Below are 25,104 nucleotides of genomic sequence, written 5' to 3'. Positions count from 1 at the left end.
GATAGATAAAAGGTCAGGGAGCTCATTGCTAGTAGACCTGACCTACAGGAAATGCTAAAGAAGAGTCGGTCCTTCAGGCTGAAACGGAAGGACAGTAGAAACTCAAAGCCACGTGAAGAAAGACAAACTATGCTGTTTTAAGATTTTAACTGTAACACTCAAGGAAACCACTAAGAAAATACCGGGAAAATACACAGAAGAGAAAAGAAGTAAATCAAAACGGCACACTACAAAAAAAAAACAAAACTGAACACCATAAAAGGCAGTAATGGAGGAATTAAGGAACAAAAACCGTGTAAGACATACAGTGAAGAAATGACTGAATGGTAGAAGTAAATCCTTTATTTTCAGTAATCACTTGAAACGTAAATGGATGAAAACTCTGATTGAAAGGAAGCAAGAGATTGGCTGACTGCGTGGAAAACATGCGAGTGTGGGAGAGACTCGCTTTAGGTTCAGAGACACAGGCGGTAAAGTACACGGATGGGATCAGTCACCCTGTGCAAATGAGCACACAGAGTGGGCGTGGCTGTATTGTTATCACGCAGAACGGGCTCCATGCCAAGCGCGCCCGAGGACATGTCACCCCTTTGAGATCACGTGTGGACTCAGTTGCACCTGCCTGGCTCACAGGGAAGGCTGCGACTTCCGTCTTTGCAGCCTCTTAATGCTTATTCAGTAACGAAATTGCTTAATTCTTCTGTGCCTTTGTGGGAGGACTTGCTGAGCTGACGCTCGGTGGTGTCCCCGACTCCTTCATCTTCATGTCTTTGCACGAGTCGTGCCCTGCACTCGGCCCCCACGACCGCCTCCCTCTCTATCCTGCTCTGCTTTTCCTCCCTCAATTGCCCTTATGTCCTTGTTCACTTTTTTTTTGGTTTGTTTATGCTTCTCTCTTCTGCCTAGGGCAGGGATCTGTGTCTGCTTTGTTCACTGAGGGGGTGGATATCTAGCAGGCAGTACGTGAGTGCTGGAGAATGAATGAATGAATGAATGAATGACAGTCTCACAGGCAGCTCAGCCTCCTGCTGCTGCGCTCATCTTACCCCTGGAGATCCACCCTCCAGTCGCCGAGGCCAAAACGCTGTCGCGTTTTACGACCCATGCCAGGACGCCCCACGGCCCTACCTGCCCGCCACACCTCACCTCTCACCTGATGGATCCTGTTAGAACCAGGTGGCTTGTGCCCCTCCCCTCCGCAGTCTCTGCTCACGTTTGGGGACTGCCCTGTTCTACATGGCACCCACACTTCCTGTTTGCTTTCCCTTCCCGAGCTCTCGCTGGCACGGGGCACTCCACAGAATTCACGCATTTAGCCTGTTTGTGGTCTGTCTCCCCACGCAGAGGTCGGCTCCAGGTAGGTGACTGTGCTTGGGCTTTAGGGCTGAGAGTCCCAAAGCCCCCGGTCCAAGGGCGACCCCGGGGTGGTCCCAGCTGCAGGGGGCAGGTCTGTCACATTGCTTGGTCCTGGTGCTGGGTCGGTGAGGCACCCAGTGGGCGCTCAGCACCTGCTTGAGGAATGCGTGAATGGGCACAGATGTCCAGGGGCTCATCTGGTTCGACCGGGAACCCTGGCGTGGGTGACCCTCCCACCTTCCTGTGGGTCCTCCCCACTTCCGGAGCCCCATTCGTCAGCACTCCTCTGGGCCGCCGGCCTGGGGCGGGGTGGGGTTTCCAGCTGGGGCAGGGGTGTTACTGGCCAAGGCAGTGGCCGGTCAGGCTAGGGCTCTGGGCGTGGCCCCAGACCTGCATGTAGAGTTGGGATGGCGGGTCCAGCTCAGAACCGGGCACTGAGCACCACTGCCACTTGGTGACAGCACAGACGCGGGCTGCCGGGCAGCGCAGTGGTGAGCATGCCCTCGCCCGCCTGGTTCCCCGTAGCCCTGAACATCCCTGGCCTCCGTTTGGGCCTCAGTTTCCCCCACCGGCGGAAGGCCAGGGCTGCAGGGAGTCTTGAGGGAGGCTGTCCCCGCTCAACCCCCGCGACCCTCGCAGCTCCACCTCCAGGTGGGCGGGGATTCTCGAGGTGCCCCGGGTCAGGGCCTGGGGGGTGGGGGGCCTGGATGGTCTGGGCTAGGGGCGGGGATGGCACAGCCAGAGCCAGGACTCTGCTCCCTCACCCCACCCCGCGCCCCGATGTGGCACTGGCGTGAGGCGCAGTCGCCCGCACTCCTGACCAGGGTGGGGGTGGGGGCCGCTGGGGCCTCTCCACCGCCCCATCCCCCGCAGCGGGTGCTGGGAGGGCGGGGCTACCAGGAAGGGCGGGCGCCTCCATCACTCATCACTCATCGGGGGCTGGGGAAGCCCAGCGCCCCCTCCCTCCCATGCACAGGAAGGGCGGCCGTGGGGTGTGGCGTCCCCAGCCTGGGGTGTCCTCGCCTGCAGCTTGCGGCCCCGTGCAGCGGGGTCGGGCCGGCTCCATCCACCGCCGCAGTTCCGTTCTGCCCCCTGGCGGCAGTCACCACCTTGGCCCCATTTTAACGGGTACACCTGGGCCCCTCATCCTCCCCCACCTTGCCCCGAGGGGCTACCTTGCCTTACAGACCCCATCTCTGTCCTTAAGGAAAGAGGCGAGCAGGTGGACAGGTGTCCACTGAGCGGAGGGGCCATGCTGGCTTCGCCGCTCCCTGGCCAGCTGGGCGGCAGCCCCTGCTGAGGGAGACCGAAGCCCAGGGGCCCGAGGTGGCAGAAACGAGGGACGGCGGAGCCGGGCGGGGTGAGCAGTGCATTCGCAGAGGACGGAGGACGGACCGCCCAGGCGCCAGGCCGGGCGCCTGTCCCCGTGTGGCCCTTGGTCATGTGGTGACGACACCCAGACTCCGATGGCAGCTCAGGGTCCTCGTGAGCTGGCGTGATAGTTCTGTGAGGGTGGACCCAGAGCCCCACTGCTGGGGAGCCCTGGGCTGGGGCACGGGAGTCACGCGTTAGGCCAAGGGTCCCTCTGTGGTCCTTGAGCACAGACGACGCGTGGTGGCCCACAGTGAGTGTGACAAGTCTGAATGGGACGTCTGTGGGGGTGGCCAGTCCTACCACACCAGCTGGGCCGCGGGGCCTGGGGAGTGCGTGGAGCAGGGCGTGTGCTCTGGGGGACCCAGCAGCCCAGTTCTTAGCAGAGTCTCTGGGGGACAGTGGAGAGAGAGCAGGGGGTGCAGAGGGAGCTGGGACCAGGCAGAGACAGGGCATCTGCCTGCCCCGCCCAGGGCTTCAGGAAGGGGCCGAAGGCCCAGCCCAGCTGTAGGCCTCTGGCGACATGGAAGGGGCCTGGGCCCCACAGCCTGGGCTCAGGTGAGGCCACCCTCCCCTCCCCGAGCCCGACTTCTGTCAAGGCTCGGGATATCCAGAGGGTGTCCCCCACGGCAACCCAGCGGTCCACCCTGGCACTTGCTTGTCCTTGTCTCAGTTTGCTGTTCCCTGGGTGGCAGCTGGGGAGACAGAAATGGGGGGCCGGCTCAGTCCACCAAGTGCCAACACTGTCTGGGGGCAAACCGTCCCTCAGCCCACCCCCACTGTGTGACCAAAGGAAGCAGGGGAGCTGCAGTCCCCAAAGCTCGGGGTGCACGGGCAGGTCCTCTCTGGGCTGCCCCGTCCTGGAGAGCCGGCAGCCCTGTCCTATCTCCAGGGGAGTCTACCTGGACCAACGTGACCATCTGCCTTGGCCTGTCATCTGCTAGAGGTGACCTGGCTGCAGAGCTCCGCTGGGGGTGGGGGGAGGCTGAGGACGAAGGGCTGAGTGACCCTCTGCAGGCCCCGGGGCTGGCCTGGATGGCTGTGACTTGGCTGAGCTCAGAGGCCATTCTGAGACCCCTTGTGGGGTGGGGGGCAGCAGCAGGAGGGGTCAGGGGCCCCGCCTCCCCGCCCCCCTCCCCCGCCTCCCAGCCCGCTCCCTGCCTCCCGGGCTCCCGCAGGCAGGAAAGCTTTGGCGCTTGCGGGTCAGGGTGCCTGCCCTCCACTCCCACCCCAGTGCCCCCCGGGGCACTGGGCAGAGGCCGCCCTCCCGGGCTAACTCAGGACCTGCAAGGTTACCTATGGTTCCTGCCAAGCCCGAGGTCCCCGGAGTCTGGGCCCCAGAGACCGGGTGGGCGCAGGTGGGCCAGGGGGCACCCCGAGTCCTGCACAGGGGGAACCAGAGCGTTGGTCAGGGCAGCGGTAGTCACAGTGAGACTGGGGAGGGCCCGGGCTCCGCCTGGCCTGACGCCGAGGGGCGGTCCCTGTGCCCCTAGCGACTCCACGTCCTGTGCAGTGTACACGACACCCCCGACAGTGGGAGGCAGCGACACCTGGCCGGGCTCGCAGCAGAGGTCAGGGGCCAGCCCTTGGCCTCCTGCAGCCCCGAGGGCTCCCCCTGCTGGCACTCATCTGCCCTGAGGCCCGGCTCTGTCACTCACCACAGGGAAGGTCACACAGCTGCTGCGGAGCGGAGAAGTGCCCATCAGTCCTCCAGCCCTGGAGACACGGGTTGGTGGGGTCAGGGTGGGCTGCAGCTCCGCCCTGCAGCCCGAGTCTCCCAGGGGGACGCCTAGAGAGGCTGCTGGGCTAGGGCCCCAGGGCGAGGCAGGGCCCCGGGGAGAAGGGAGCTCCGTGTCGCTGACGACTCGAGCATAGGGGGGACCTGGGGGGTGGGGGCAGGGTCGGGGTCTGGGCGGGGCAGCACCACCACCTGGATGCAGGTGTCAGGCCCACAGGCCTCGTCCCTGGGAACGTCCACAAAAGCAGCTGCGGGGTCTGCTGTGAGGTTGCCCTGGTGGGGGAGGGGGCGGTCACAGGAGGCCCTGGCCCTCACGCATGCGCGTGCCTGGGGCCAGGCAGTTCTCTGAGCCTCCGAGGGCTGCTCAGGGCCCGTGGGAGGTACAGAGGACCGCAGGGTAGTGAGGGGGTCAGCCACCCTCTCCAGGACAGCCCACGCACCCGGCTCACTGAGGCTGGAGGGAGGGCAGTGGCCTGGAGTGTTCGGTGGCAGGCCAGGGGCCATATCTTCTTTGGGTGGCACAGGCGCACCTGGAAGTGGGCGGGGCTGGGCGAGAAGAAGGTGACCCGGAAGTGGCCCCGAGAGGGTGCCGGCTGGACAGTCATCTTCCAGGCTGTGGGGGTGGTGGGATGAGGCCCGGCTCCCCACCCGCCCCTCCTCCACCCGCTGACCCAGCACCCTGTCCCCTGTCCCCTGTCCCCGTCATTCGCTGCATCCACTCTGCGAAGGCCACGGCCGGCCTCCGGCCCCACGGCAACGCACCTGGGAAACGCAGCTGTTCGAAAGGGCACCTCACCCAGAAGCCCAGGCTGGTGGAGAACTGCAGAGGCGGGGGGCGTGGGTGTGGCGGGGTGCGTCCTCGGGGGCCCCTACATGGCCCTCGGGGACTGGCTCCCACCCCGGCCCTCAGCTCTACCCACTGTCAGGCCAGGAGTGCGTCAGAGCGGCCGCTGCAGGCTGGACCTCAGGCTGGGCTCCGCAGCCCGCCCGGACGCCCTCCGCCCTTCCACCCGCCTCCTGCCCCCTCCCCCGGTGCTGGCGGTGCGCGGGGTGGGCTGCGGGCCGGCCCCCTCACCTTCAGGCAGAGCTGGGGCTGCGTGTCCACCCGGGAGTACTGCACCTGGTGGCGGAGCTCAGTTCAGGGCCTGGGCCAGCCGCCCCCGCCCCCGCGCCCGCGCCCGCCCAGCGCGTACTCACCCCGCCGTGTGCGGGCCGGCCCGAGTGCTCCAGCGGGTGACAGTGGGCCCCTGGCCCCGGGCGCCAGCACAGGCTCACGTGGCCGCTCACGGGACAGGCGGGCTCCCAGCTCAGGGCCTGGTTCCCTGGGTGGTATCGGATGGCGTCCCATAGTGCCTCGGTGTCTGCAGGGACCCTCCCCGCCAGGGCTCGAGTCAGCAGGCCCTACCTCAGCTGCCGACGTTCCACAGGGCCTAGCACCTGCGTGAGTGGCCCCTGCAGTGTGGGGTCTCTGGGCCCTGGTCCGAGCCTGTGCGTGTGTGTGCGTGTGCAGTGTCACGGAGCAGAGCCAAGGGCAGGGGCCCTCAGGCACCCTCAGACCCCTCAACAGGTCTTGGTTCTTCCAGGTGAGCCGGACACGCACACCTGTGCACAGCTCTGCCACCTGGAGGGGCTCGCCCAGCACACACCTGCAGCTGCCAGAGCAGGCTCGACGGCTGAGGCTGGGCCTGCCCCCATGCCTGGCGGGTACGTGTCAGCCCGCCCAGCTGGATCAGACCGGCCCCCACCCTGCTGGACACTCCTGACCCGCCATCGCCCACCCGCCTCTCTCCCGCCCCTTGGCACCACAGGGAACTTGCCAGCTTCAAAGGGGCAGGTCTGGATCCGCACGGCGTCGGGGGTCGCAGGCCAGCTCTGTGAGAGGAATTGGGGTCAGCGCAGGGCCTGCCCATCGCTTTGTCCCCTCCTGGCAGTCAAGGCCACACCCTCACTGACCTCAAGGCACAGGCACGGCAGCTCTTGACTATAGGGCAGAGAGACCTCCCGGGAGACGCTGTTTGCTGTCACCTGCAGCAGACAGGACTGGAGGGCTTAGGGACTAGGGGTTCCAAGTGGGTGGGTCTGGGGTGGGCAGGGCCGGAATGAGCAGTTAATGGGCAGGCAGGGGGGGCGTGGTGTCCGGTGGTGGGCGGGGCTTTGGGTCCTCCTGGGCGGTGTGGGGGCAGGCTTGGCCTGGGTGAGTGCAGGGCTTGGGGCCTCGACCTCACCTTCACCGGCGCGCCCGCGTCCACACAGGTGAACCACTTGCGGCAGAGCCGCACGTAGTAGTCGGGGCCCTCAGGGGCCTCCGGAACCTGTACCAGAACCACCTTGCGGCTGCGGTCCACCCAGTAGGACAGCTTCTCGGCTGTAGGGGAGTGGCAAGTGGGGGCCACGTTGGGACCAGAGGTCACAGGACACAGGGTCATGGGCACAGAGCTCCACCTGAGAGCCTCAAGGTGGTGACCTTGCTAGACCAGGAAGTGTTCCCCTGAGGCCCCACCGACGCTCCCCAAGCGGGGTGCGGAGAAGGTCCCCCGGGGGGAGGGCGTGGGGTGCGTCTCACCATGGCAGCTGGGCACGTTGCTCCCCACGTCCTCGTCTCCGCAGTCTGCGAATGACAAAGGCACCGGTGGACCCCAGCCCACACCGCCCCGAGGGGCCCCTCCTCAGCGGGGCCTCTGCCCAAGTAGCTTCCAGAAGTCCCTCCTCTGCAGGAGGCGTGACCTCAAATTAACCAATGACCTTGCTGGAGCTGTCCAGCGTGGGCCCTGCCTCTTGTCCTGGGCGAGTCCCACCCCAAGTCAGTCCCTAGAGGCCCCAGGTGGCTGTGCCCAGGCTGGCCCCGTGGGCCCCACCTTCCACATGGTACTGCTGCTCCAGCTGGACCCCACAGAAGTGGGGGACAGTCCTCACGGTGATGTAGAGGCTCTGGGCCACGCTCACCTCGAAGCAGTCAAAGTTCACCTGGAGCTGGATAGGTACAGGCGTGAGCCGGGACCTGGGGCCTCCGCCCGCCCACCCACCCCCGGCCAGGCCAGCTCCTCCTGGCACAGCTGGACCCCAGGGTCTGGGAGTAGAGGCAGAGGGGCACCCAGTACTTGGCCCTTGGGTGGCAGAGCCTCAGGATGGGCTGTGAATCGGGTGTCCGGGAGGGGAGGGCAGACAGGGCAAGGACAGGGGCAGCTTGGGGCTGGACTGGCAGGTGTGGGTCAGGCCCTGGCCTTACCTGCTGCCCCGCCTGCAGCTGGCGGGAGGCCCTGCGGACCCGCACACTGTGACAGTGTGTCTCCTGGGTGCCCAGGCTCATGGAGCAGGCCTCCAGGCCCCGAAGGCTCTCTGATGGAGGGAGGGGCCGGGCAGGCTCATCAGACCACAGGCGTGAGGCCCCCTCCTCCCCTCCTCTCTGAGAAGTGCCATTAGCGGGGCCCCCGGCCGCCCCTCCCAAGTTCGCCACCCCGTTTCCTGGCTGTCACCCCCTCACCGTGCAGCGTGAGGGAGGCACGCACACGCAGGAGCAGGGAGCAGCCATCGTCGTGGGGGGCACACTTCATAACAGTGGACAGCGCCATGGCCTCCAGGACCCGCCTGGGCATGGACGTGGGGGGTTGCCGGCAGAAACCACTGAGGATGTTCCCTGGGAAGCGGAGAGAACGGTGACTGTTTGTGGGTGGGCGGGCCAGTGGACAAGCCGGAGTGATTATTATTAACAGGAAACATAGATTTCACGGTAAAGAACACTGCCAAAAAAGATACTCAAGTCACATTAATACAGGAGCAATCCATCAGGGAGACGTAACGATCCTACATGTTTATGCACTTAATAGCACAGTCCCGCAACACCCATAAACTACCAGGAGAAACAGATGAGCCCACACGCACGGCTGGGGACGCCGCTGCTCCTCTCTGGGGCTGACAGAACACGTGAGCAGAAAATCGGAAAGCCTGAAACACGGTCCACCAGCCCAACTGAAGTGACATTACCGGACACCCACGCAGTGGCGGTAGGACCTGCACGCGGTACGTGTGCGGGGAACGCTTATCCAGATAGACCATACTGACCCATAACAGTCTCGAGAAATTTAAAAGTATTCAGATCACACAAACCATTTTCTCTGACTGAAATGTAACCAGATGAGACATCAACAAAATACTTCTGGAAAATCTCCAAATATTTGCAGAACAATCGACACACTTCTAAATAACCCACAGGCCAGAAAAGAAATGAAAAGGGAAATGAAAAACGACTTTGAACGGAATGAAAATGAAAAGACATCGTATTTAAAAACTGGTTGCTCCAAAAACAACAAATGAGCAGGACACACAGACTCACAGACGTGGACAGTGGACGAGCGGGGGGCAGGGGAGAGGGGGAGGTAGACGGGGAAAATGTCAATCATTGCTTCAATTAAAATAATTAATTAATTAAAAAATAAATAAAAATTGGATGCTGCTAAAGCAGAATTTAGGGGGAAATGTGTAGCCCCGAACTCCTCTATTAGAAAAGAAAGTCGTCAAAATCATGACCTCGGCTTTCACCTTAAGGAGCTAGGGAAAGAAAAGCAAGTGCCCACTCTAAACTAACACGACGTCGTAAGTCAATTCTATCTCAAACTGGGGACAGAATGAGAAGCCTCGAGTAATCCGGGGGGAGGTAGGCGCAGCAGTCAGGGCGGCAACCAGTGAAGTAGGAAAACAAGCGACGAAGCGGTCGGCGAAAGCACACGTAGGGAGGAACACCGGCTCCACGCAGACCCTTCCAGAACACCGACAGGGAGGGAACAGTCCCGAACTCCTTCCCCGACACCAAAACGCGACAGAAACAATACGAAAAGGTGAAACTACGGAGCAATGTGCCCCACGGCCACGGAGTAAAAACTCTAAACGAAACTTCAGCAAACCGAACCCCACGGTATAAAAGAGAATAATGCAGAACGACCAAGCGCGGCTTGTCCTAGGAATACGAGTTTGGTTTAATGTTCAAAATCCATCGCTATAACTACGCCAACACATTTTTAAAAACGTGTGCGACAATCGCAATAGTCACGGCAAAGCCGACCAAACCGGATATCTGGTCTTAACGAAAACTCTCAGCTGCTTCAACCTCTCGAAGGCCGTCTCCGGGAAGCCTACGGTTACCGTCGTATTTAATAGCGTAAGAATGAACTGTTTCCCCCTAAGATCAGGAACAAGCCCGGGACTGCAGCTCTGACCACTCCTAGTCAGCCTCGTACCGGAGATCCCAGTCGATGTAATTAGGCAAGAAAATAAACTTCCTTTCCAGCTCGGAAAGGAAGAAGTAAAGCTGTCTCTTCACTCACAGATGACACAGCTGTCTCTGTAAAAAATCTGAAGGCCCCTACAAAAAAAGATACCAGACTAATGAGTGATTTTAGCAAACAGCAAGATATGAGATCAATATACAAAAATCGACCACATTTCTATATATCAGCAAAGAACAACTGCAAATTGACATTTAAAAGACCATTTACAATAACACAAAAACATGGGGTACTCAGGGACAAATCTGACAAAATGTATATAAAATCGATGCCCTGAAAACTACAAAATATTGCTGCAAGAAAATGAGAGAAAACCCAGATAAACAGAGAGGAATACTGGTTTCATGGATAGGATGACTCAATCTTGTTAAGATGTGAATTTCCCCCAAAATCGATGTACAGATTCAATAAAATCATGATCAAATTCCTTTTTGTGGAAGGCCTTTCCTCACAGAAGTCGACAAGCTGACTCTAGAGTTCACGTGGAAATGGAAAGCATCTAGAATGGGCAAATCATCTTTGACGAGACGGGCAAATCAGAAGACAGATGCTGCCTAATCTCAGGACTGATCTGGTGTCAGGATAAGTGAGTGGACGAAACAGAACAGGGTCCCAAAACAGACCCGCCACCTCTAGACAATGGATTTTCAGCGAAGACACCAGGCAGCTCAGTGGGAAAAGGGTAGTCTTTTCGACAAATCGAATCGTGCTGGATCAGCTGGATGTCCATACGCAAATTAAAAAAAAAATAAGAACTTTAATCCATGCCTTGCACTATATGATACAAAGTTCAAGCAAAACAGACTGTAGACTAAATGTAAAACCTAAAAACTTTTAAAAGAAAACGTGGGAAAAAAAATCTTTGTGGCTTTAGGTTAAGGCAAAAATTTCTTAGCTATGACACTGAAATCATGACCCATAAAGAAAATTTGATAAGCTGGACTTCGTTAAAATTTAAAAATTTGCTCTTTGAAAGACACTGTTAAGAGAATGAACGGACAAGTCGCAGACTGGGGTAAAATATTTGCCAATCGGACTCCGATAAGGAGCTTATATTCAGAATCGGTAAATGACTTTCCAGATTCACTAATAAGGAAACTGAGGACTCAACAAAAAATGGGCAAAAGATTTGAACAGATACCGCACCACAGAGGGAATGAATGGCAAACACGCACAGGGAGAGGTGTTCGACATCATTAGACACGAGGGAAACAGGGAACCGCCGCCTCAAACCCCAGTGCGCCCCAGTGGCCCGTGGGGAAGGGGACTCGACCAAGGGCTGGTGGGGGAGCGGGGAGCAGCACCCCCACGCTCTGCTGGCGGGAATGCTCGATGTCGGCCGAGATCAAGGCGTGGAATGGCCGTATCGTATAGTACGTGTGCGTGTTTGATTTTTCAAGAAGTTGCCAAATCGTGTCATGAGGTGGCTGCACCTCATTTGGCAACTTCTTGAGAAGTCAAACACGCCCATGTACTATATGATACAGCCATTCCACGCCTTGATCTCGGCCAAGAGTGACGACAGAGACTTGCCCCCCGAATGTCCGTCCACAGCTTTATTTTTAGATGCCGAGGGCTGGGGACCACCCACGAGTCCACCCGTGCGTGACCCGCCCTGCCCCCGGCGCGGCCCGCTGTACCCCCGCCCCATCGTCTCGGAGCTCACGCAGGTGACAGGGAACGTGAGGGATCTCGTGGACTACTCGAAGCCTTCTGGAGGGACACCGAGGGCAGCGGCCGGAATCGGAGGGGAGGCCACCTGGAGGAGGGAGCCGGAAGCTGGCTGGCCACGGGCTTCACGGCAAGGCCCTGCGGGCAGCCACGAATGTGCGCCGGTTGGGAGGGCTGGTCCCCTTGCGTGCGCTCCGCGCACAGTGTTCCCACAGGAGGTGACCCGGCTTCGGAGTTCTCACCCTCCCGCGGGGTCGGTCCTGGGTGAGAACTGCGCCCTCTGCAGGAAACCAGAAGTCTGCCTCTTTTGATCTTTTCTGGAAAAAAATGAAGACCTATTCCAGCCAACCAAGAAAAGGATCAAAACCATCATTAAAAAAAAGAGGTAGGGAAATGGGAATGAAGAGCTCGGGGGAGCCGCGGACGCCGAGCAGACGGCGCCTGTCGTGAAACCGAACGCCAAAGGAGCAGCAGCCTCTTGTCCCGAATTAGGCCGAGAAAACGGGGGAGAGGACGAGGAGGTGGGGACACGGGAAATTACGTGTGGCTCAAAATCGGGGAGCGAAAGTGAACCCGAAGTCCAGCATGAAGACGGGAGAAGTCAACGTCTTTGGTCCTAATCAAAGATTTTTAAGCCACCACAGAGCCTCACGGAGGGGGCGGTGAGCAGACGTGGGCCCCGGAAGGGACAGTGAACATGGGCTGGCTGGCCTGGTGGCGGATTCAAATCCGTGCTGGCGAGGGAGGGGGAAGCCACACCGCTGTGACGAAACACGGTTGGGGTTTTGCTCCCCATGATATGGCGGGCCAGGCCGTTTGGACCAACTCTACTGCCGAAAACGGCTAACAGTGCTGGAGAACAAATCGCGTGTACAAAAAAAACACTAAAAACTTGACCAAAGAATCCAGATCATCGGGCCACAGACTGCAAAAGGCCAGAGGGACACCACACACAGGAAGCCACGTCCGCCTGGTGTCACCCAGCCCAGTGACGCCGCGGGCTTAGGGGTAGGGCACAGGCCAGGGGAATCACAGGGCTCACCCTGGGTGACGGGGAACGAGGTGGGAACCACCTGTGCCCCTAACCCTGGGGCACGGCGGGAGGCCCGCCCTGAGCAGGTGGGGAGTGGGTCTGGGTGCTGGAGAGATGGGTGCTCTCCACGAAGACCCAAGAAATCCCGGTCTGTGATGTAATCGGAACTGGTCCTGACAGTCACGCGTTCCTCCCGGGTCCCACTCAGAAACAAAGGCGGATCTGGCCTGGGGAAGGCTCCTTCTTCCCAGGCCTCGGGGAGCTGCAGGAATCGTTCCTCAGGGGCCCGGAGCAGACGGACTTAAAGACAGACGAGAGCAAGGCGAACCGGCGGAGGTGCCAGGCCGCGCCGCCTGTCAGTAACAAGTGTCGAACGTGAACTGCAGACCGACTGCGCTAGAGAGACGGGCTTGAAAATGCGTGCAGAGGGAACAAGCTCTAGAGGGACCAAGCTGAACTGAAAGAAACACAGAGAGTTTCTCGAAACGAAACCCACGGACACAGACATTTAAAATGCAATACACGGTTTTAAGAGCAGACTGGACATCGTGGAAGAGAGAGTTCGTGACATGGAGAGTTAGTGACCACAAGGCAGCATGGAGACAAAACATGGAAGTTACAGAAGACAGACGAAGACATGGGGGGTCAGACGCGTAAGGCCGGAGCCCCGGGAGGGGAGCGGGAGGCGGGCGGAGGCGGGCGGAGGCGTCCCCGAGGTGACGGCCACGTGTTCTAAGGCTTGCGCGAGAAGGGAAGGTGTAGGCCAGGCTCACTCGCAAATACAGCTGCCTGATCCTACAGACGGTTTTGGCACCTCGATTTCATAATGCGTGAAACAGGACCGGAGGGAACTCGTTTCAGGACTGCAAGTGCCGTCGACATTAGAAAATTCCTCAGTAAAACTCACCTCGTTGCAAGGTGGAAGGAGGAAAACGATTCGATTATCTCAGAGGCGCGGGACGTTTTCGTAAGATTCAACACCTCTTCGCGAAAAAAGGACGTGGCAAACTAGGCACGTCCTTGTCTGGACCCAGGATGTCCGTTCCAAACGCCCAGCACACCTAACATTATCAGTAAGCCTCGGAGATCACGCCACGAACTCAGGCCCGGGCCCAGGGTTCCCCATCCGACACTCTCCTGGCGACCGGAGCGCACCCCACGGACCAAAAGCAAACCGCCAGACGTAGGCTTGTAAGCTCGTTACTTGCAGACTCTGCGATTACCTGGACACGAAAACTTCAGAGACTCAGCTAGAAATAACAGAGAGATTTTAACAAAGGTATTGGATACAAGATCAACATACAAAAGCAGCATTGCTCTTCCCCCAGCAAAAAACCAACCAGAACATGTAGCAATGTGAGGAAAGGGTTCAGAGTGTCCTTCAGCCTCTGGAGACCGCAAAGAGATGCTTCCAGGAAGACGGAAGCTGATGGAAAGCTCCTGCTCGGACGACGCCACCCGCCCTGCCGGGGGCCTGCAAACCGGCACAGCCACTGCGGAAAACAGCACGGAGGGTCCTCAGACAACTAAGAATGGATCTACCACATGATCCAGCCATCCCTCTGCTGGGTATTTACCCCAAAGACCTGGAAACCCATATCCGAAAAGGTATTTGCACACCGATGTTCACGGTGGCCAGCAACATGGAAGCAACCGAAGTGTCCCACGACAGACAACTGGCTAAAGAAGCTGTGGCACATGTATACGATGGAATGTGACTCAGCCAGAACAGACGACGCACTGCCATTGGCGACGACACGGATGGACCTCGAGAGAATCACGCTAAGCAAAATAAGCCAGACAGAAAAAGCTGAAAATCACATGGTATCATTATATGTGGGATATAAACCTAAAAGCAACAAACGAGCAGGACAAACAAACAGAGACTCATGGACACGGACGATAGACTAGTGGTTACCAGAGGGTGGGGGGAGGGGGAGGTAGACGGGGTAACAAAGGACAAATATGTGGTGTCGGAAAGAAATCTAACTATGGGAGGTGAACACCCAGCGTAAATACATATATTTGACTTACTGTTAAAGTGTACAGCTGAAACTTACTGGATTTCGTTAACCAATGTCACCATAAAAAAATATTTTTAAAAAAAGAAGACTCAACCTCTTAAGATGTCATTTCCACCTCAAACTGAGCGATACATTCGATGCAATTCGAGCCCGAATGCATGCTGTTGGGACTCAGAACAAGAAATGCACGTTCGGTGGCTGCCTTGGTGCTGGCACAGGGCGCCCTGGAGCGTCCTGGGTGATGAGAGGGTGCCGGTGTCCTGTTACTCATGGGAGCCCCCTTCGACCACACCTGAGTTTAAGCTGATGAGGTGGCTTCTGGAAAGCACCCGAAGGGGGTGCTGGTTGCCAAGGGAAGCAAGCGGAAGGGGGCGGGGGAAGGGTTCGAACTGTCCCCTGTCCCCAGGGGGGCCCGGCTTGAGGTGGAGTCAGTCACCCAGGGCCAGAGATTTACTCAGTCATGCCTGCGGAGTGAGGCCACCGTAAATCCCAAAGGGCTGGGCTCTGGGAGCCTGTGGGTTGGTGACCTCGGGAGACAGGGAGACGGGCTTGGAAGCTGCGAGCCCCACCCCGAGCCCTCGCCCCTGCATCTCCTCCCTCTGCTGTTCCTGAGTCTAAACCTCTGAGCAGCTCCAGCCACAGGTAACCGAATGGGGTGGGGACACGTGTCTGATCTGTAGCCAGGCGGGAGCAGAGGGGACAGCCTGCACTAGCGTCTGGCGTCTCAAGTGGGGACAGTCTTGTGGGGCTGAGCCCTCAGCCCGTGGGCCCTGGTTCTGCCCCGGGAGGAGCCGGGCAGGCCGAGTGAGCTGCGTGTCACGCGGGATGAGCCCGGAAGCGTCCGGGAGACCCGACCGTCGGAAACACGCATTGCAGAGTCGGCGCGTGCAGAATGCCGGGGCCCCCTCAAAAGCGTTGGCTGTGAGCACGCGCGGCGAATGCTGAGAAGCCCACGGAGAAGCCCAGCGAGTGCCGCAGAGCCGGCGCCGGCGGCCTTGACCTCCCAGCAGCCCCGGGTGCCCGGGCAGGCCGGCGCCGTCTCTCACGCCCGAAGGAGCCACTGTCCGCACAGAGCGACGACTTCTCGGGTTTCTCTGTGGTTCCACTACGCAGCCGTGCGGCGGACACTGCAGGGCGTCCTAAGCGTGGCCACGCCGGCCTCTCCTGGTCCCCAGCTGTTTGGCTGAAGGGCGGGCCCTTGGGCCTGGAGGTCCTGTGGCCACGGCAGGACTGCCCTGGACTTGCGCAAACCAGCAGGGGACCCCAGCCTGAGCCCGCTGAGACCAGGCGTTACTGCCATCTGGGGAGGCCGGTCGCCCTGGACCCCGGCCGCGTGTGACGCCAGCTGTCACCAGGCTCCGTTCACGGGGCGACGCAAAACGGTGGTGTGCTAATCCCGTCGTTTGGTTCCCATTTCTGAGCTGGGACCATCGCTTCCCCCCAGGAAGCCCGCTCAGGAGAAGGGCCAGGGCAGGAAGAGAGGCCCGGCCCTCGGCCCGGCCCCTTCCCGGGGCAGGCGGCAGGCCTAACCCTTCCCTTCTGCCTCCACAGGCTCCGCGATCATCGGGCTCCGTCCCCACAGAAGACAAACGGGTTCAAACAGTGTCGCGAATGAACGGGCTTCAGCGTGGGTTGATTGCAAGTCGTTGAGATTCTTATTTCGAGGCTCAGATGCCGTCCTCTCGGCTGATGGGGCTCCAAGCACCCGGGACGAGTCCCCGCAGCCTTTGATGGCCTCTGCGGTCAGTCGTCCAGGCCCCGCCCGCACAGCTCCTGCCCCGGACCGGCCTCCAGCCCTGCCCGGCTGCCTTGCTGCAAGCCCGTCTTGCAAGGCCTCAGCCTGGACGCCAGGGGCTCGTGGCCACGAGCTGGTCACCGGTCCTAGGATTTTTCCTTTCTGTGGACAGAGCTGCAGTATATTCATATGAACATAAGTGTGACTCGGGAGATCACACTCAGGCCGCCGATGCGGAGGAAGTCCCCTTTCTAGACGATACCCACATCTCCTTTCTCCCTTGCCCAGAATCCTGACTCTCAAGAACACAGGGGACAACAGATGAAATGTCCTCGTCATCATTTGCCATCTGCCACGTACCACACGCCTCAGAGCCACAGCACCCAGCACAAGGATGGCTGGAAACAGCAAACCGGGTCTGTGCTGTCTCTCTGCCCCGCCCCACTGCACGCTGGGGCGCAGAGCACTGTTCCACGCCGGCCCCGCTGGCCCGCGTGACGTCTGGTTTGCAAACAGCCACGTGCGCCGTTCCCAGGGCCGTTTCTGACGCTCCCTCTCCAGTCTGGCGCCTGGCAGAGTCACCAGAGGGTCACGGGAACAAGCCTCCTCTGTCCGTCCCTGCCGGTCGCTCCTTTACGCCCGAAGGTCAGCTTTCCTTTTATTGAAGTGCATCTGACAGCGGACGGGGCGTGATTTCGGGCGCATGCCACGCTGGTCTCACGTGTATGCGTCGCAGGCTGATCGCCACAGGGGCAGTCAGCACCCGCCGCCACAATTACCGGTTCTTTCCTTGTGGTTGGAATAATTAAATTCTAGTCTCTCGGCATGTCTGCCCATCGCCACACGACATCATTGTCCGCTTCCCTCATCCTGTGCACTCACGGGTTTGCTGACTCTTTTCCTCCGGCGTAAAATGTCGCCGTCGCAAGTCTGATATGAAACACTTTTCGTATGAATCGTGTGCTGTTTTTTCTGTCCAGAGGTCTCACTTCTGCCTTCCTCTTTAAAATCCAGGGATTTTACTAAAATATGTTTTGGTGTTGGGAATTCAGGATCGATATTCTCAGGTGTGTGGTTTGCCCTCTCAATATCTAGTTTCAAGAAAAAAATCTCGAACTGTAGTTTTTAAGAGTTTGTTCTGTGGCTGGGGTCTGCTTCGGCCGTCACCTGTATTTTGGACATTCTTTGCAACATTTCCTCTTTATCCACACATCATTTTAATCTCATTTAAAAAACTGTTCTGATTTTTAAATAATTTCCCCCTTCTTCAGGCATCCAGTACCAGGTCTGCTCACTCTCGTGCTCTACTGTAATCTTCCTCTCTAAAATGTTTTCTCCTTTATTTCTAATTCTGAGTGTTGCCAGCTCATCTCTGGGTATTTCTGATTTTCGCTCACCTTACTCCGAGTATTCGGTCGGAACCACGCTGACGTGAAATGTCAGCGCTGGGTCTTCCCGGCCCGTGCTCCTGTGCCCCTCCGCTGTCTGTGGGGATGTCATTCAGCAGCTTATTCTCTTTCTATGATCATTAGTTGTGTGGCGTTTGTCCTCGATGCGGTCCTGTTGCTTACACTTACGTGAATTTAGCTTCCCCGAGCCTTCCGCGGGAGGCTCAGCTCGATGGCTTCCCAGCTTCATCCAGAGCTCCCTCTTGCGCGTGCTCGTGTGCGGTCTAAGGACAGGTGGGTCTCATCTCTCTGCACCTCTGTGCTGAGGGCGGGGCGGACCCTCGCTCCGGCCTGTGCCTTCGAGCCCTGGCTTCAGCTGCTCTCCCCGAGTTGGTGCTGGCTTCCCAGCGCCTCCCGGCTCTGTCTGGGGTTCTCCTGCCCTGGCCTGTCTGACGCCCCTCTGCTCCCTGCTGCACGGATGCTGGGCACCCACACCCCTCGGGGAGTCGGCGCTCGCTTCGGGGCTCGGGGGCGTGCACCTGGCTTTGTTGTGGGCATTGCCACCACTTGTCCTCGTGTCTCGCTGCTCTGTCTGCATCTGTGGACTGAGGGACACGGTACCAGACTGCCACCTCCACCTCCTGGGACAGTGCAGGAGAGAAAGGACCAAAGAGGGGACTTGCTCTGCCAGAAGCCATGAGAGGGGTGATGACAAGACAGTGCGGCCTCGCTCGGGAAAGACGGTGGCTCAGCCGCTTGGAAACCGGACGTCCGGCAAAGCCAGACGGGCCGAGGGAGCACGGGCCAAGGGCAGGGTCCGCACAGAGCGGCAAGGCGTGACCGAAGCAGCGAGGCCGTCACAAACGCAGAAGACGGAAAAGCTGAAGTCAGGACGAAGGGGCAGAAGGGCGTTCACAAAGACGACGGAGCTGTTTTGAAGTGGGTGTCATTTTACACTGGGCAGAACGAACACACTTGATACGAGGAGGCTGGGGCTCCCTGTGCCGGCGCGTGGGGCTGCGCCTGGCGTGGCCACTTCGGAGAGCAGTGAGACTTCATCCAGCAGGACAGGGGTGCGTGACCCCCACATCCAGCCGCCCGCAGCTGGGCACCAGTGCCAGGCCGGGACAGGGAGGGAGCCCCCGGCTGTGGGGCAGAGCTGACCCCCAGGGACGACGAGGTGGCCCCAGCAGCTGAGTGTGGGACGGCTGGGAGGATGGCACCCCCTCCCCACCACCACCACGAGATGTACTCACGGTTCACGTGGCTCTTGCAGGCGAAGCCCTGGAGACAAAATAATGACAGGTGGTGAGAGGTCAGCTCGGCCACCTCTCATCCCACCTCCTGAACCCAGCCTGGGTGGGTCCCTCGCTCCCTGGTGGGTATGGGGTGCCACAGTCCTGGGCTCCTCCTTGGGATCGGGGGGCACCGGCCTCGTGAAAGCCCAGCCCGAAGGCCGGCACGAAGCCATCTCTCAGGTAACGGTGTGGCCTGGGCCCCCTGGACCTTCGGGCCCCACTGACCCTGGCTGCCCCGCATGGCAGGGCCCGGCCGTGCTCAACAGCGACACCAGTGGCAGCGAGAAGCAACGCAGCGGTGACCTCTGCTCCTTTCCCCCCGGGGAACTGAGCCTCTGGGGACCCAGGCAGCTGGGACAGTGGGCGGGGGGCTCAGATGGAGACCCTGGACTTCGTGCTGCTGGCACAGGTGGGTCAGACGGGGACATGAGAGTCGGGTCCACCTCTGGTCCTTGGACTTGGGGAGCAGGCGTGCTGCGGGCTGCGTCTCGCCGCCGGCCCCCTGGTCCCGTCCTAAACGAGCCTTCGCTTCGGGGCAGTGGTGCGTTCGGAGCATTTGCCCAGTGACCACGAAGCGGGCGCGCCCTAGGCACGGGACTGCTGGCCCGAGACCAGGAGGCGTGTGCACCCCGCCCGCTTCCCGCTCACGCGTGTGCTGTTCTGCTTCGCAAAGCCGCCCGCCGGCCAGGGTCGGAGCCTCAGACGCCAGACCCCGGGGTTGACCCCGGGCGGCCAGCCCACCTGAGTGCCCTGTCCAGAATGTGACTGAACCCGAACGGGTGGTGGAGGCAGCCAGCCCAGCAAGCTCAGGGGACAGCAGAGCGTGTGGGGAGACCCACGTGGGCGGGGAGCTGTGGAACAGGGGTGTCTGTCTGGTGGTTGGCCCTTTAGTGCACCTGGGGACACAGGAAGAGGGACCAGCAGGGAAAAGGTTGAAGCCGGAGGGCACCTGTGGGCCGTGCTGCCCCAAGGACCCTGGTGTCCAGGACAAGGGAGCGGCCTGGCCAGGCGCCTGGGGGCGGGGCAGGGTGGGGAAGCTGCTGGGGTTTTCCGTTGGGCTCCTCGGGGCTTCCCAGCTGCATGCGGGGGGCGTTTGTGGGAACAGACCCCTGAGAAACACATCTTCGGGGTGCTGTCCCCGCTGGGCCTGAGCTCCAGCCCGAGGAAGGGAGCCGGTCTGGATGGATGGCCGGGCGGCCCCGGGACTGAGCTGCCTCCAGGCTGGGTCACCTCAGTGGCGGGGTCGGGCAGGGAGGCCACCTGGTGACCCCACGCAGCCTCAAGCCCCCCCCGTTTGTCCCCCACGCAACACGCGTGCTGCTGTGTGTTGCTGTCCGGCACCCCCTCCATCCCCCGGGCCCTGCCGGCCAGTCAGCAAGGACCATGTTACGCCAAGGAGTGAACAGCGGCCGAGGCCACAGCACCGTCCTGTGGCAGGTGTGGCAGAGGCTCCCGCCGTCCCCTCCTCCGTCTCCCGACCCTGCTGCCACCCAGGCTCCCTGCTCCCCGCCGTCCCATCCTGTCCTGCCCCCCACGCGCCACGCAGTGTGGGACGGCCTCGCCCTGACCTCGGCCCCCGCATCAGCTCTGTGTCCGCTGGGCCCTCAAGCCTCACACTCCCAAAATGAGTCTCTCCCCTGACACGTGCCCGAACCCCGTATCAGGAGCCGTCTGCCCGTCAGTCCCAAGGCTCAGGGTCACTCCAAGGCCACCTTCCCTTTCTCCCGTCCTCGTGTACCCGTCCTGCCATCTGCACCTGCCCAGTACACCCCAGCGACTCCTCCTGACCCCCGTCTCCTCTGAGGGGCGGGGCGGGCCTGTGTCCTCCACACCCAGCAGCAGCCTAAGGGCGCCTCCCCAGCCCGCGGGTCCCAGCACCTCTGACCTGAGCCCAGCCCCCCACACTGAGGCCCGCCTGACCCGAGCCCACGCTGTCCGTCACCGAGCCCTGGTGCTGCCGCTGGACACACTCCTAGGCTTCCTGGAGCCACCTTTCCTCCTGGAGGAGGACTGGGACACATGGGGGGCCTGGCCGCCGCCGAGGGGCACGCGTGAGCGCCGGCCCAGGCCGCCCCCCCCTTTCCTCTTCCCTCGGCGGGCTGGCGGGCTGGCGGGCTGGCGCGGCCACCTCCGTCTGGTTACGTTGTGTGCGCTTCCCGCCAGGTCACAAGGCGGAGGACAAGGGCTGCTTCCAGCTCGCTGCTTCCCACCCCTGGGGCAGCACACGCCACAGGTGCCCCGTAAGCTTCATCCCTGCGGCACTTCCCGGGCCGTGTCCCCCGGTGCTGGCGGGACCCTCCCCGAGGCGGGCGGCACTGAGTCAGCGCCCTGCCCTGGAATCTGGGGACTCAGCTCTGAGCTGCGTCCCACCCTGTGGCCCTCCCCTCCCTGCTGGAGCATGTTCCCCGAAGCCTTTCCTCGTCACGCAAGCCCAGAGCCGCCGGAGCCCAGCTCCCCAGACGGCATGCCCTGTGGCCCCGTGGCTCTGTGGCTCTGAGAAGCAGGAGGCCCCCAGCTGGGCCCTCCGGGAGGGAGGGGCGCAGGTAGAGCAGGGAGCCTGCCCTGCAGGACCGGGATCTCGGCAGACGTGCCCAGGGCAGCCTGTGGGGTCAGGCAGGGCCCCTCACAGGGGTCCCCGAGCCCCAGGTCCCCCTCAGCCTCCTGTCACCCACCACCCCTGGGGCCCCTGCACCCCACCTGAGGGTGCCAGGCCAGTGCCCACCTTCAGAGGAACCAGGGCCCCTCAGGAGGAGAGCTGAGGAGGGCAGGAGCTCACCTGGGAGCAGGAGAGGCCGCACTCGGTGGCCCGCGGCACGGCCAGGCTCTGGTACACGCCCCAGGTCAGGGAGAGGAACGCGACTGCCCGCCCGGCCAGCATCTCCCGCGTGGCCGCGGCCGCGTGGCCGGCGTGCAGACGGGGCAGGATGCACCGCGGCAGCTGCTCCTGCGTCCCCGGCCTGGGCTCTGGGACGACAGGCGCACGTCTGGGGCAGACACTCCCACTCCAGTGGCACTAACCCAAGGGGGCCGGCTGAGCCACAGCCCGGCTTCCTGCCTGCCCCGGCTCGCGCCGGGCGGCCTGTGGACTCTGGCCTGACACCCGAGGCGTCTCTAGGCTGCCACTGACTCCTGGAAGCTTGAGTCTTGGGGTTCCACCCACCCCCCATCTCTCAGGACCCTCCTGCTGGCAGGGGATGGACGGCGGCCAACAACCCTGGTCGTCCAGCTCGGCTGTGGGGCCGTGGGAGCCGCGATGGGTGCCAGCACCCCAGGGCTTCCGTCGCCAGCCCAAACGCCCTGGGACACCACTCTCCTGGAGTGGTCGAGGGCCCCAGGCGGGGACTGTCATGGAGGGTGGGCCTGCCAGTGACATCCCCCACGGCCACGGTCCTCACCGTCCTGCCACCCTGACTGGGTGCCAGAGCCCAATGCCCAACCGCCCTCTGTCTGGGGCCAGGCCTCGCCCCTGCCTCTGCCCGGTCTGTGGTCACCGCTGGGCTCTGGGCACCTTGTCCCTCACTGTAGGCGCAACAAGCAAACGGGGACGAGGCCCCCGGCCCTGGCAGTGTTCACCTGTGGCCACTGCTGTACCCGGTGGCTCCCCGGGCACCGTCTCTCCTGGGGTCGAGAAGGCCCATGCAGCCCAGGAGACACCCCAGTGGGCCCCTCACACCCCAAGGCCCCTCCATTGCCACGCCAGGATGGACCACCCCACCAGGTGACACACCTGGCTCCCTGAATATGCCATCCCAGTGCCAAGGGGTCACAGGTGATCAGAAGTGGACAGCAGATGCCAGCATGTGACTTCATTGGAGGACAGGCCGCGGGGTGGGGGGAAGCATGGTGGGGGGGGTGCGGGCCCTCCCGCCCAGGGCTCCTGTCTCGTCTCTGCAGGCTGGGGGCTACAGAACCTCCCAGTGTCCACAAGAAGCTGGCCCCGGCAACTCCTGGCAGCACCCCCACCCCTGTGTCACAGGGGCTTGCGTGCTGGATCAGCCAGCAGGGCTCCCCCCAGGCCCCCTGACAGCCAAAGGGCCCAGGAGCTCAGCTGGTGGGAGCAGAGGTTCTGGCACAGGGTGGCACCCCTCACACCCCCTCACCAGGCCAGGTCGGCAGCAGACACGGGTGTAAAGAGCCTGGGCCAGCAGGGCAAGGCTTTTGTTGAATGAATGAATGAATGAATGAATGGCTGCCTTATCTGGGACCTCTGGCTGGAGGCGGGGCTTCTAGCAAGGAGGGGCCCCAGGGGAGGGGGAGTCTGGGGAGGGGTTTCTTCCTCCCGCCGTGGCAAAGCAGAGCGAGGGGTGCCTGTTGTGGGGCGCAGGTCCTGGGGTGGAGTGGGGGCTCTGTAAGAAATACCATGGTGAAGACTGTACAATTTCGCTAAAATAGCTCTGTATACAAGGTGCCTCGTCTACGGGCAGGTTTCCAAAGGAACCAGCCACGCTCTGGAGGCCTGGGTGCATCTGTCCGGGTCCTGGTCCTCGGCGTCACGGGGTCCACGGGCCGCCCGGCCCGCCGAGGGGCACGAAGGAGGCGCCCTGCAGGACAGAGGCGCAGAAGGAGCGGCAGCGCTTGCAGGGCCGGGTGGGCAGCAGCGAGCCGCAGCACACTAGACACGGCGCGGGGAGGCCCCGGGGCGGCCCTTGAGGGGGGGGAGAGAGAGAGAGAGAAAAAGCCCTGAGACCACTTCGCCCGCTTGGACCCTACCCACCGGCCCGGACCCCGCCGCGGCCTGGACCCCGCCCGCCACCGGCCCCGACCCACCACCCCCTGCCCCAGCCGCGCCCGGGACCCAGCCCACCATAACCCGGACCCCGCTCACCACCTCGGACCAAGCCCACTGGCCCAGGTCGCGCCCACCGAGGTCACCCACCAGCCCCCAGACCTGGTCCATCAGTTCCTAAAATCACACCCACCACCCAGCCCTGGCCCACTGGCCCGGGAGAGGACACCTCCCCTTCTGCCGCCCTCACTTGCTGAAGTCCAGTCTCGGCCGGCTCCCAAGCCCACCCACTCCCACCCACTCTCCCCAGCTCTCAGGAAACCCCGACCTCCACTTAAGGCAAGGGGTGGGGGCCTGGGGGCCTCTCTCTGAGGGGGACGCAGTGGGTATGGGGAGGTCCTCTTTGCCCTGCTCATCGGCCCTCATGCCCTCTGCCGGCTCCCGAGCGCCAGGGGCCGTGGGCAGCCGCGGACAGTAGTCACAGCACCATCGCTACCAGGAGCACCCCCGGAAATGTCCACCCTCAGCAGCAGGACCCAGTGGAGCCTAGCTGGTGCCCTTGACCTGTCCCTCAGCCTGTGCGTAGGAGGCCAGGGCAGAGGACAGATGTCTGCAGACCCACAGCAGGGCCGGCTCCAGGGCTCTCCTGGGCACGGGAGGGATCCTGGCCCTTGGCCCCCATCCTGCCTCTTCCTCCCACCGGTGCCTGAAAAGGGCCACTTTCTCCAGCTCTCTCTCCGGCCCTGACCGACCCTGGCCTCCTCCCGATGGGCCATGCCCAGACAGACCCATCTCATTCCACCCTAGGGGGCCTGAGCTCAGACCCTTGGAGGTGAGGCCCCATCCCCACTGGGCCTGGACGAGGTGGGCTGTGGGCCTGGGGCTGGGTACCCACTGCTGACGCGCTAGACTGGGGCACGGAGCTCCGGGCAGGGCAGTGGCTGGAGGGGATCCGAGGGGGACTGGGGTGTTAGAGCCTGAGGTTCAGCGAGGGCTGACGGCTTGGCCCGGGGCCCTGTGTGAGGCTGCTCTGCCCACCAGCTGCCCGGGCGCACTGGCCGCTGGGCAGCTGTCTACCTCAGGAGCAGGCTGGGCTCTGCTGGCCCCGCCAGGACACAGGTCCGCTGGTCCAGGAGGTGGTCCCCCTGTTGGGTGAGTGCGTTGTGGCCGGCTGCAGTGCAGCTGGGCAGCCTGCCAGAGGCCGTGGCAGGCGAGGTGGGTGGATGGGCCGCTGCGAGGCCACCCACTCCCACCCCATGAGGACGGAGGGGAGCCCGCTGCTCCACGAGGATTTTCTCAGCTACTCCGACATGCGGGGGCCGGAGAGCCCATCAGGGAGTGGGGTGGGCAGTGCCAGGACCCTCCTTTCTCCCTGTGCGGGCCAGACTCTGATGCCACAGCCTGTGCAGTGGGGTGGGGGGGGGGGAGGCCAGGACTCTGGGGGGAGTCAGGGGAGGCTGGGAGGTGGGGACAGATGAGGGCAAA

The 25,104-nt window shown here is 61.8% G+C and overlaps 2 protein-coding genes across 4 annotated transcripts in view; both read right to left on the bottom strand.

Moving 5' to 3' along the window:
- Nucleotides 1-277: 277 nt before the first annotated feature.
- On the bottom strand, nt 278-22,988 carry IL17REL (interleukin 17 receptor E like). 3 transcript variants are annotated; one of them, XM_039863112.1, is made up of 17 exons: nt 21,670-22,988; nt 18,852-18,879; nt 7,947-8,099; nt 7,692-7,801; nt 7,321-7,435; nt 7,029-7,073; nt 6,691-6,830; nt 6,419-6,490; nt 6,283-6,337; nt 5,663-5,826; nt 5,541-5,585; nt 5,228-5,285; nt 4,906-5,078; nt 4,658-4,738; nt 4,386-4,443; nt 4,024-4,109; nt 278-3,804 (listed from the first exon to the last, which is right to left on the bottom strand). In XM_039863112.1, exons 1-16 carry the CDS (start codon nt 21,769-21,771, stop codon nt 4,024-4,026), a joined length of 1,485 nt encoding a protein of 494 aa, XP_039719046.1. In that variant the 5' UTR covers nt 21,772-22,988; the 3' UTR covers nt 278-3,804. The 3 variants fall into 3 exon arrangements, with proteins under 3 accessions (XP_039719046.1, XP_039719045.1, XP_039719047.1); XM_039863111.1 differs by having other exon boundaries at nt 278-3,422; XM_039863113.1 differs by lacking the exon at nt 4,024-4,109 and having other exon boundaries at nt 278-3,422.
- Nucleotides 22,989-23,001: 13 nt separating this feature from the next.
- TTLL8 (tubulin tyrosine ligase like 8) overlaps nt 23,002-25,104 on the bottom strand; it is a 42,707-nt gene continuing 40,604 nt past the window's right edge. Inside the window, exon 13 of the mRNA XM_039863110.1 lies at nt 23,002-23,538. Coding sequence (XP_039719044.1) covers nt 23,506-23,538 — 33 coding nt within the window. The 3' untranslated portion in view covers nt 23,002-23,505. The remainder of the gene's footprint in view (nt 23,539-25,104) is intronic.

Source organism: Pteropus medius, unplaced genomic scaffold (assembly GCF_902729225.1).
Source record: "Pteropus medius unplaced genomic scaffold, Ma_sr-lr_union100, whole genome shotgun sequence".
Lineage (NCBI taxonomy): Eukaryota > Metazoa > Chordata > Mammalia > Chiroptera > Pteropodidae > Pteropus > Pteropus medius.
Note: the sequence above shows the minus strand (reverse complement) of the source record. Positions and strands in the feature narration are given on the sequence as shown.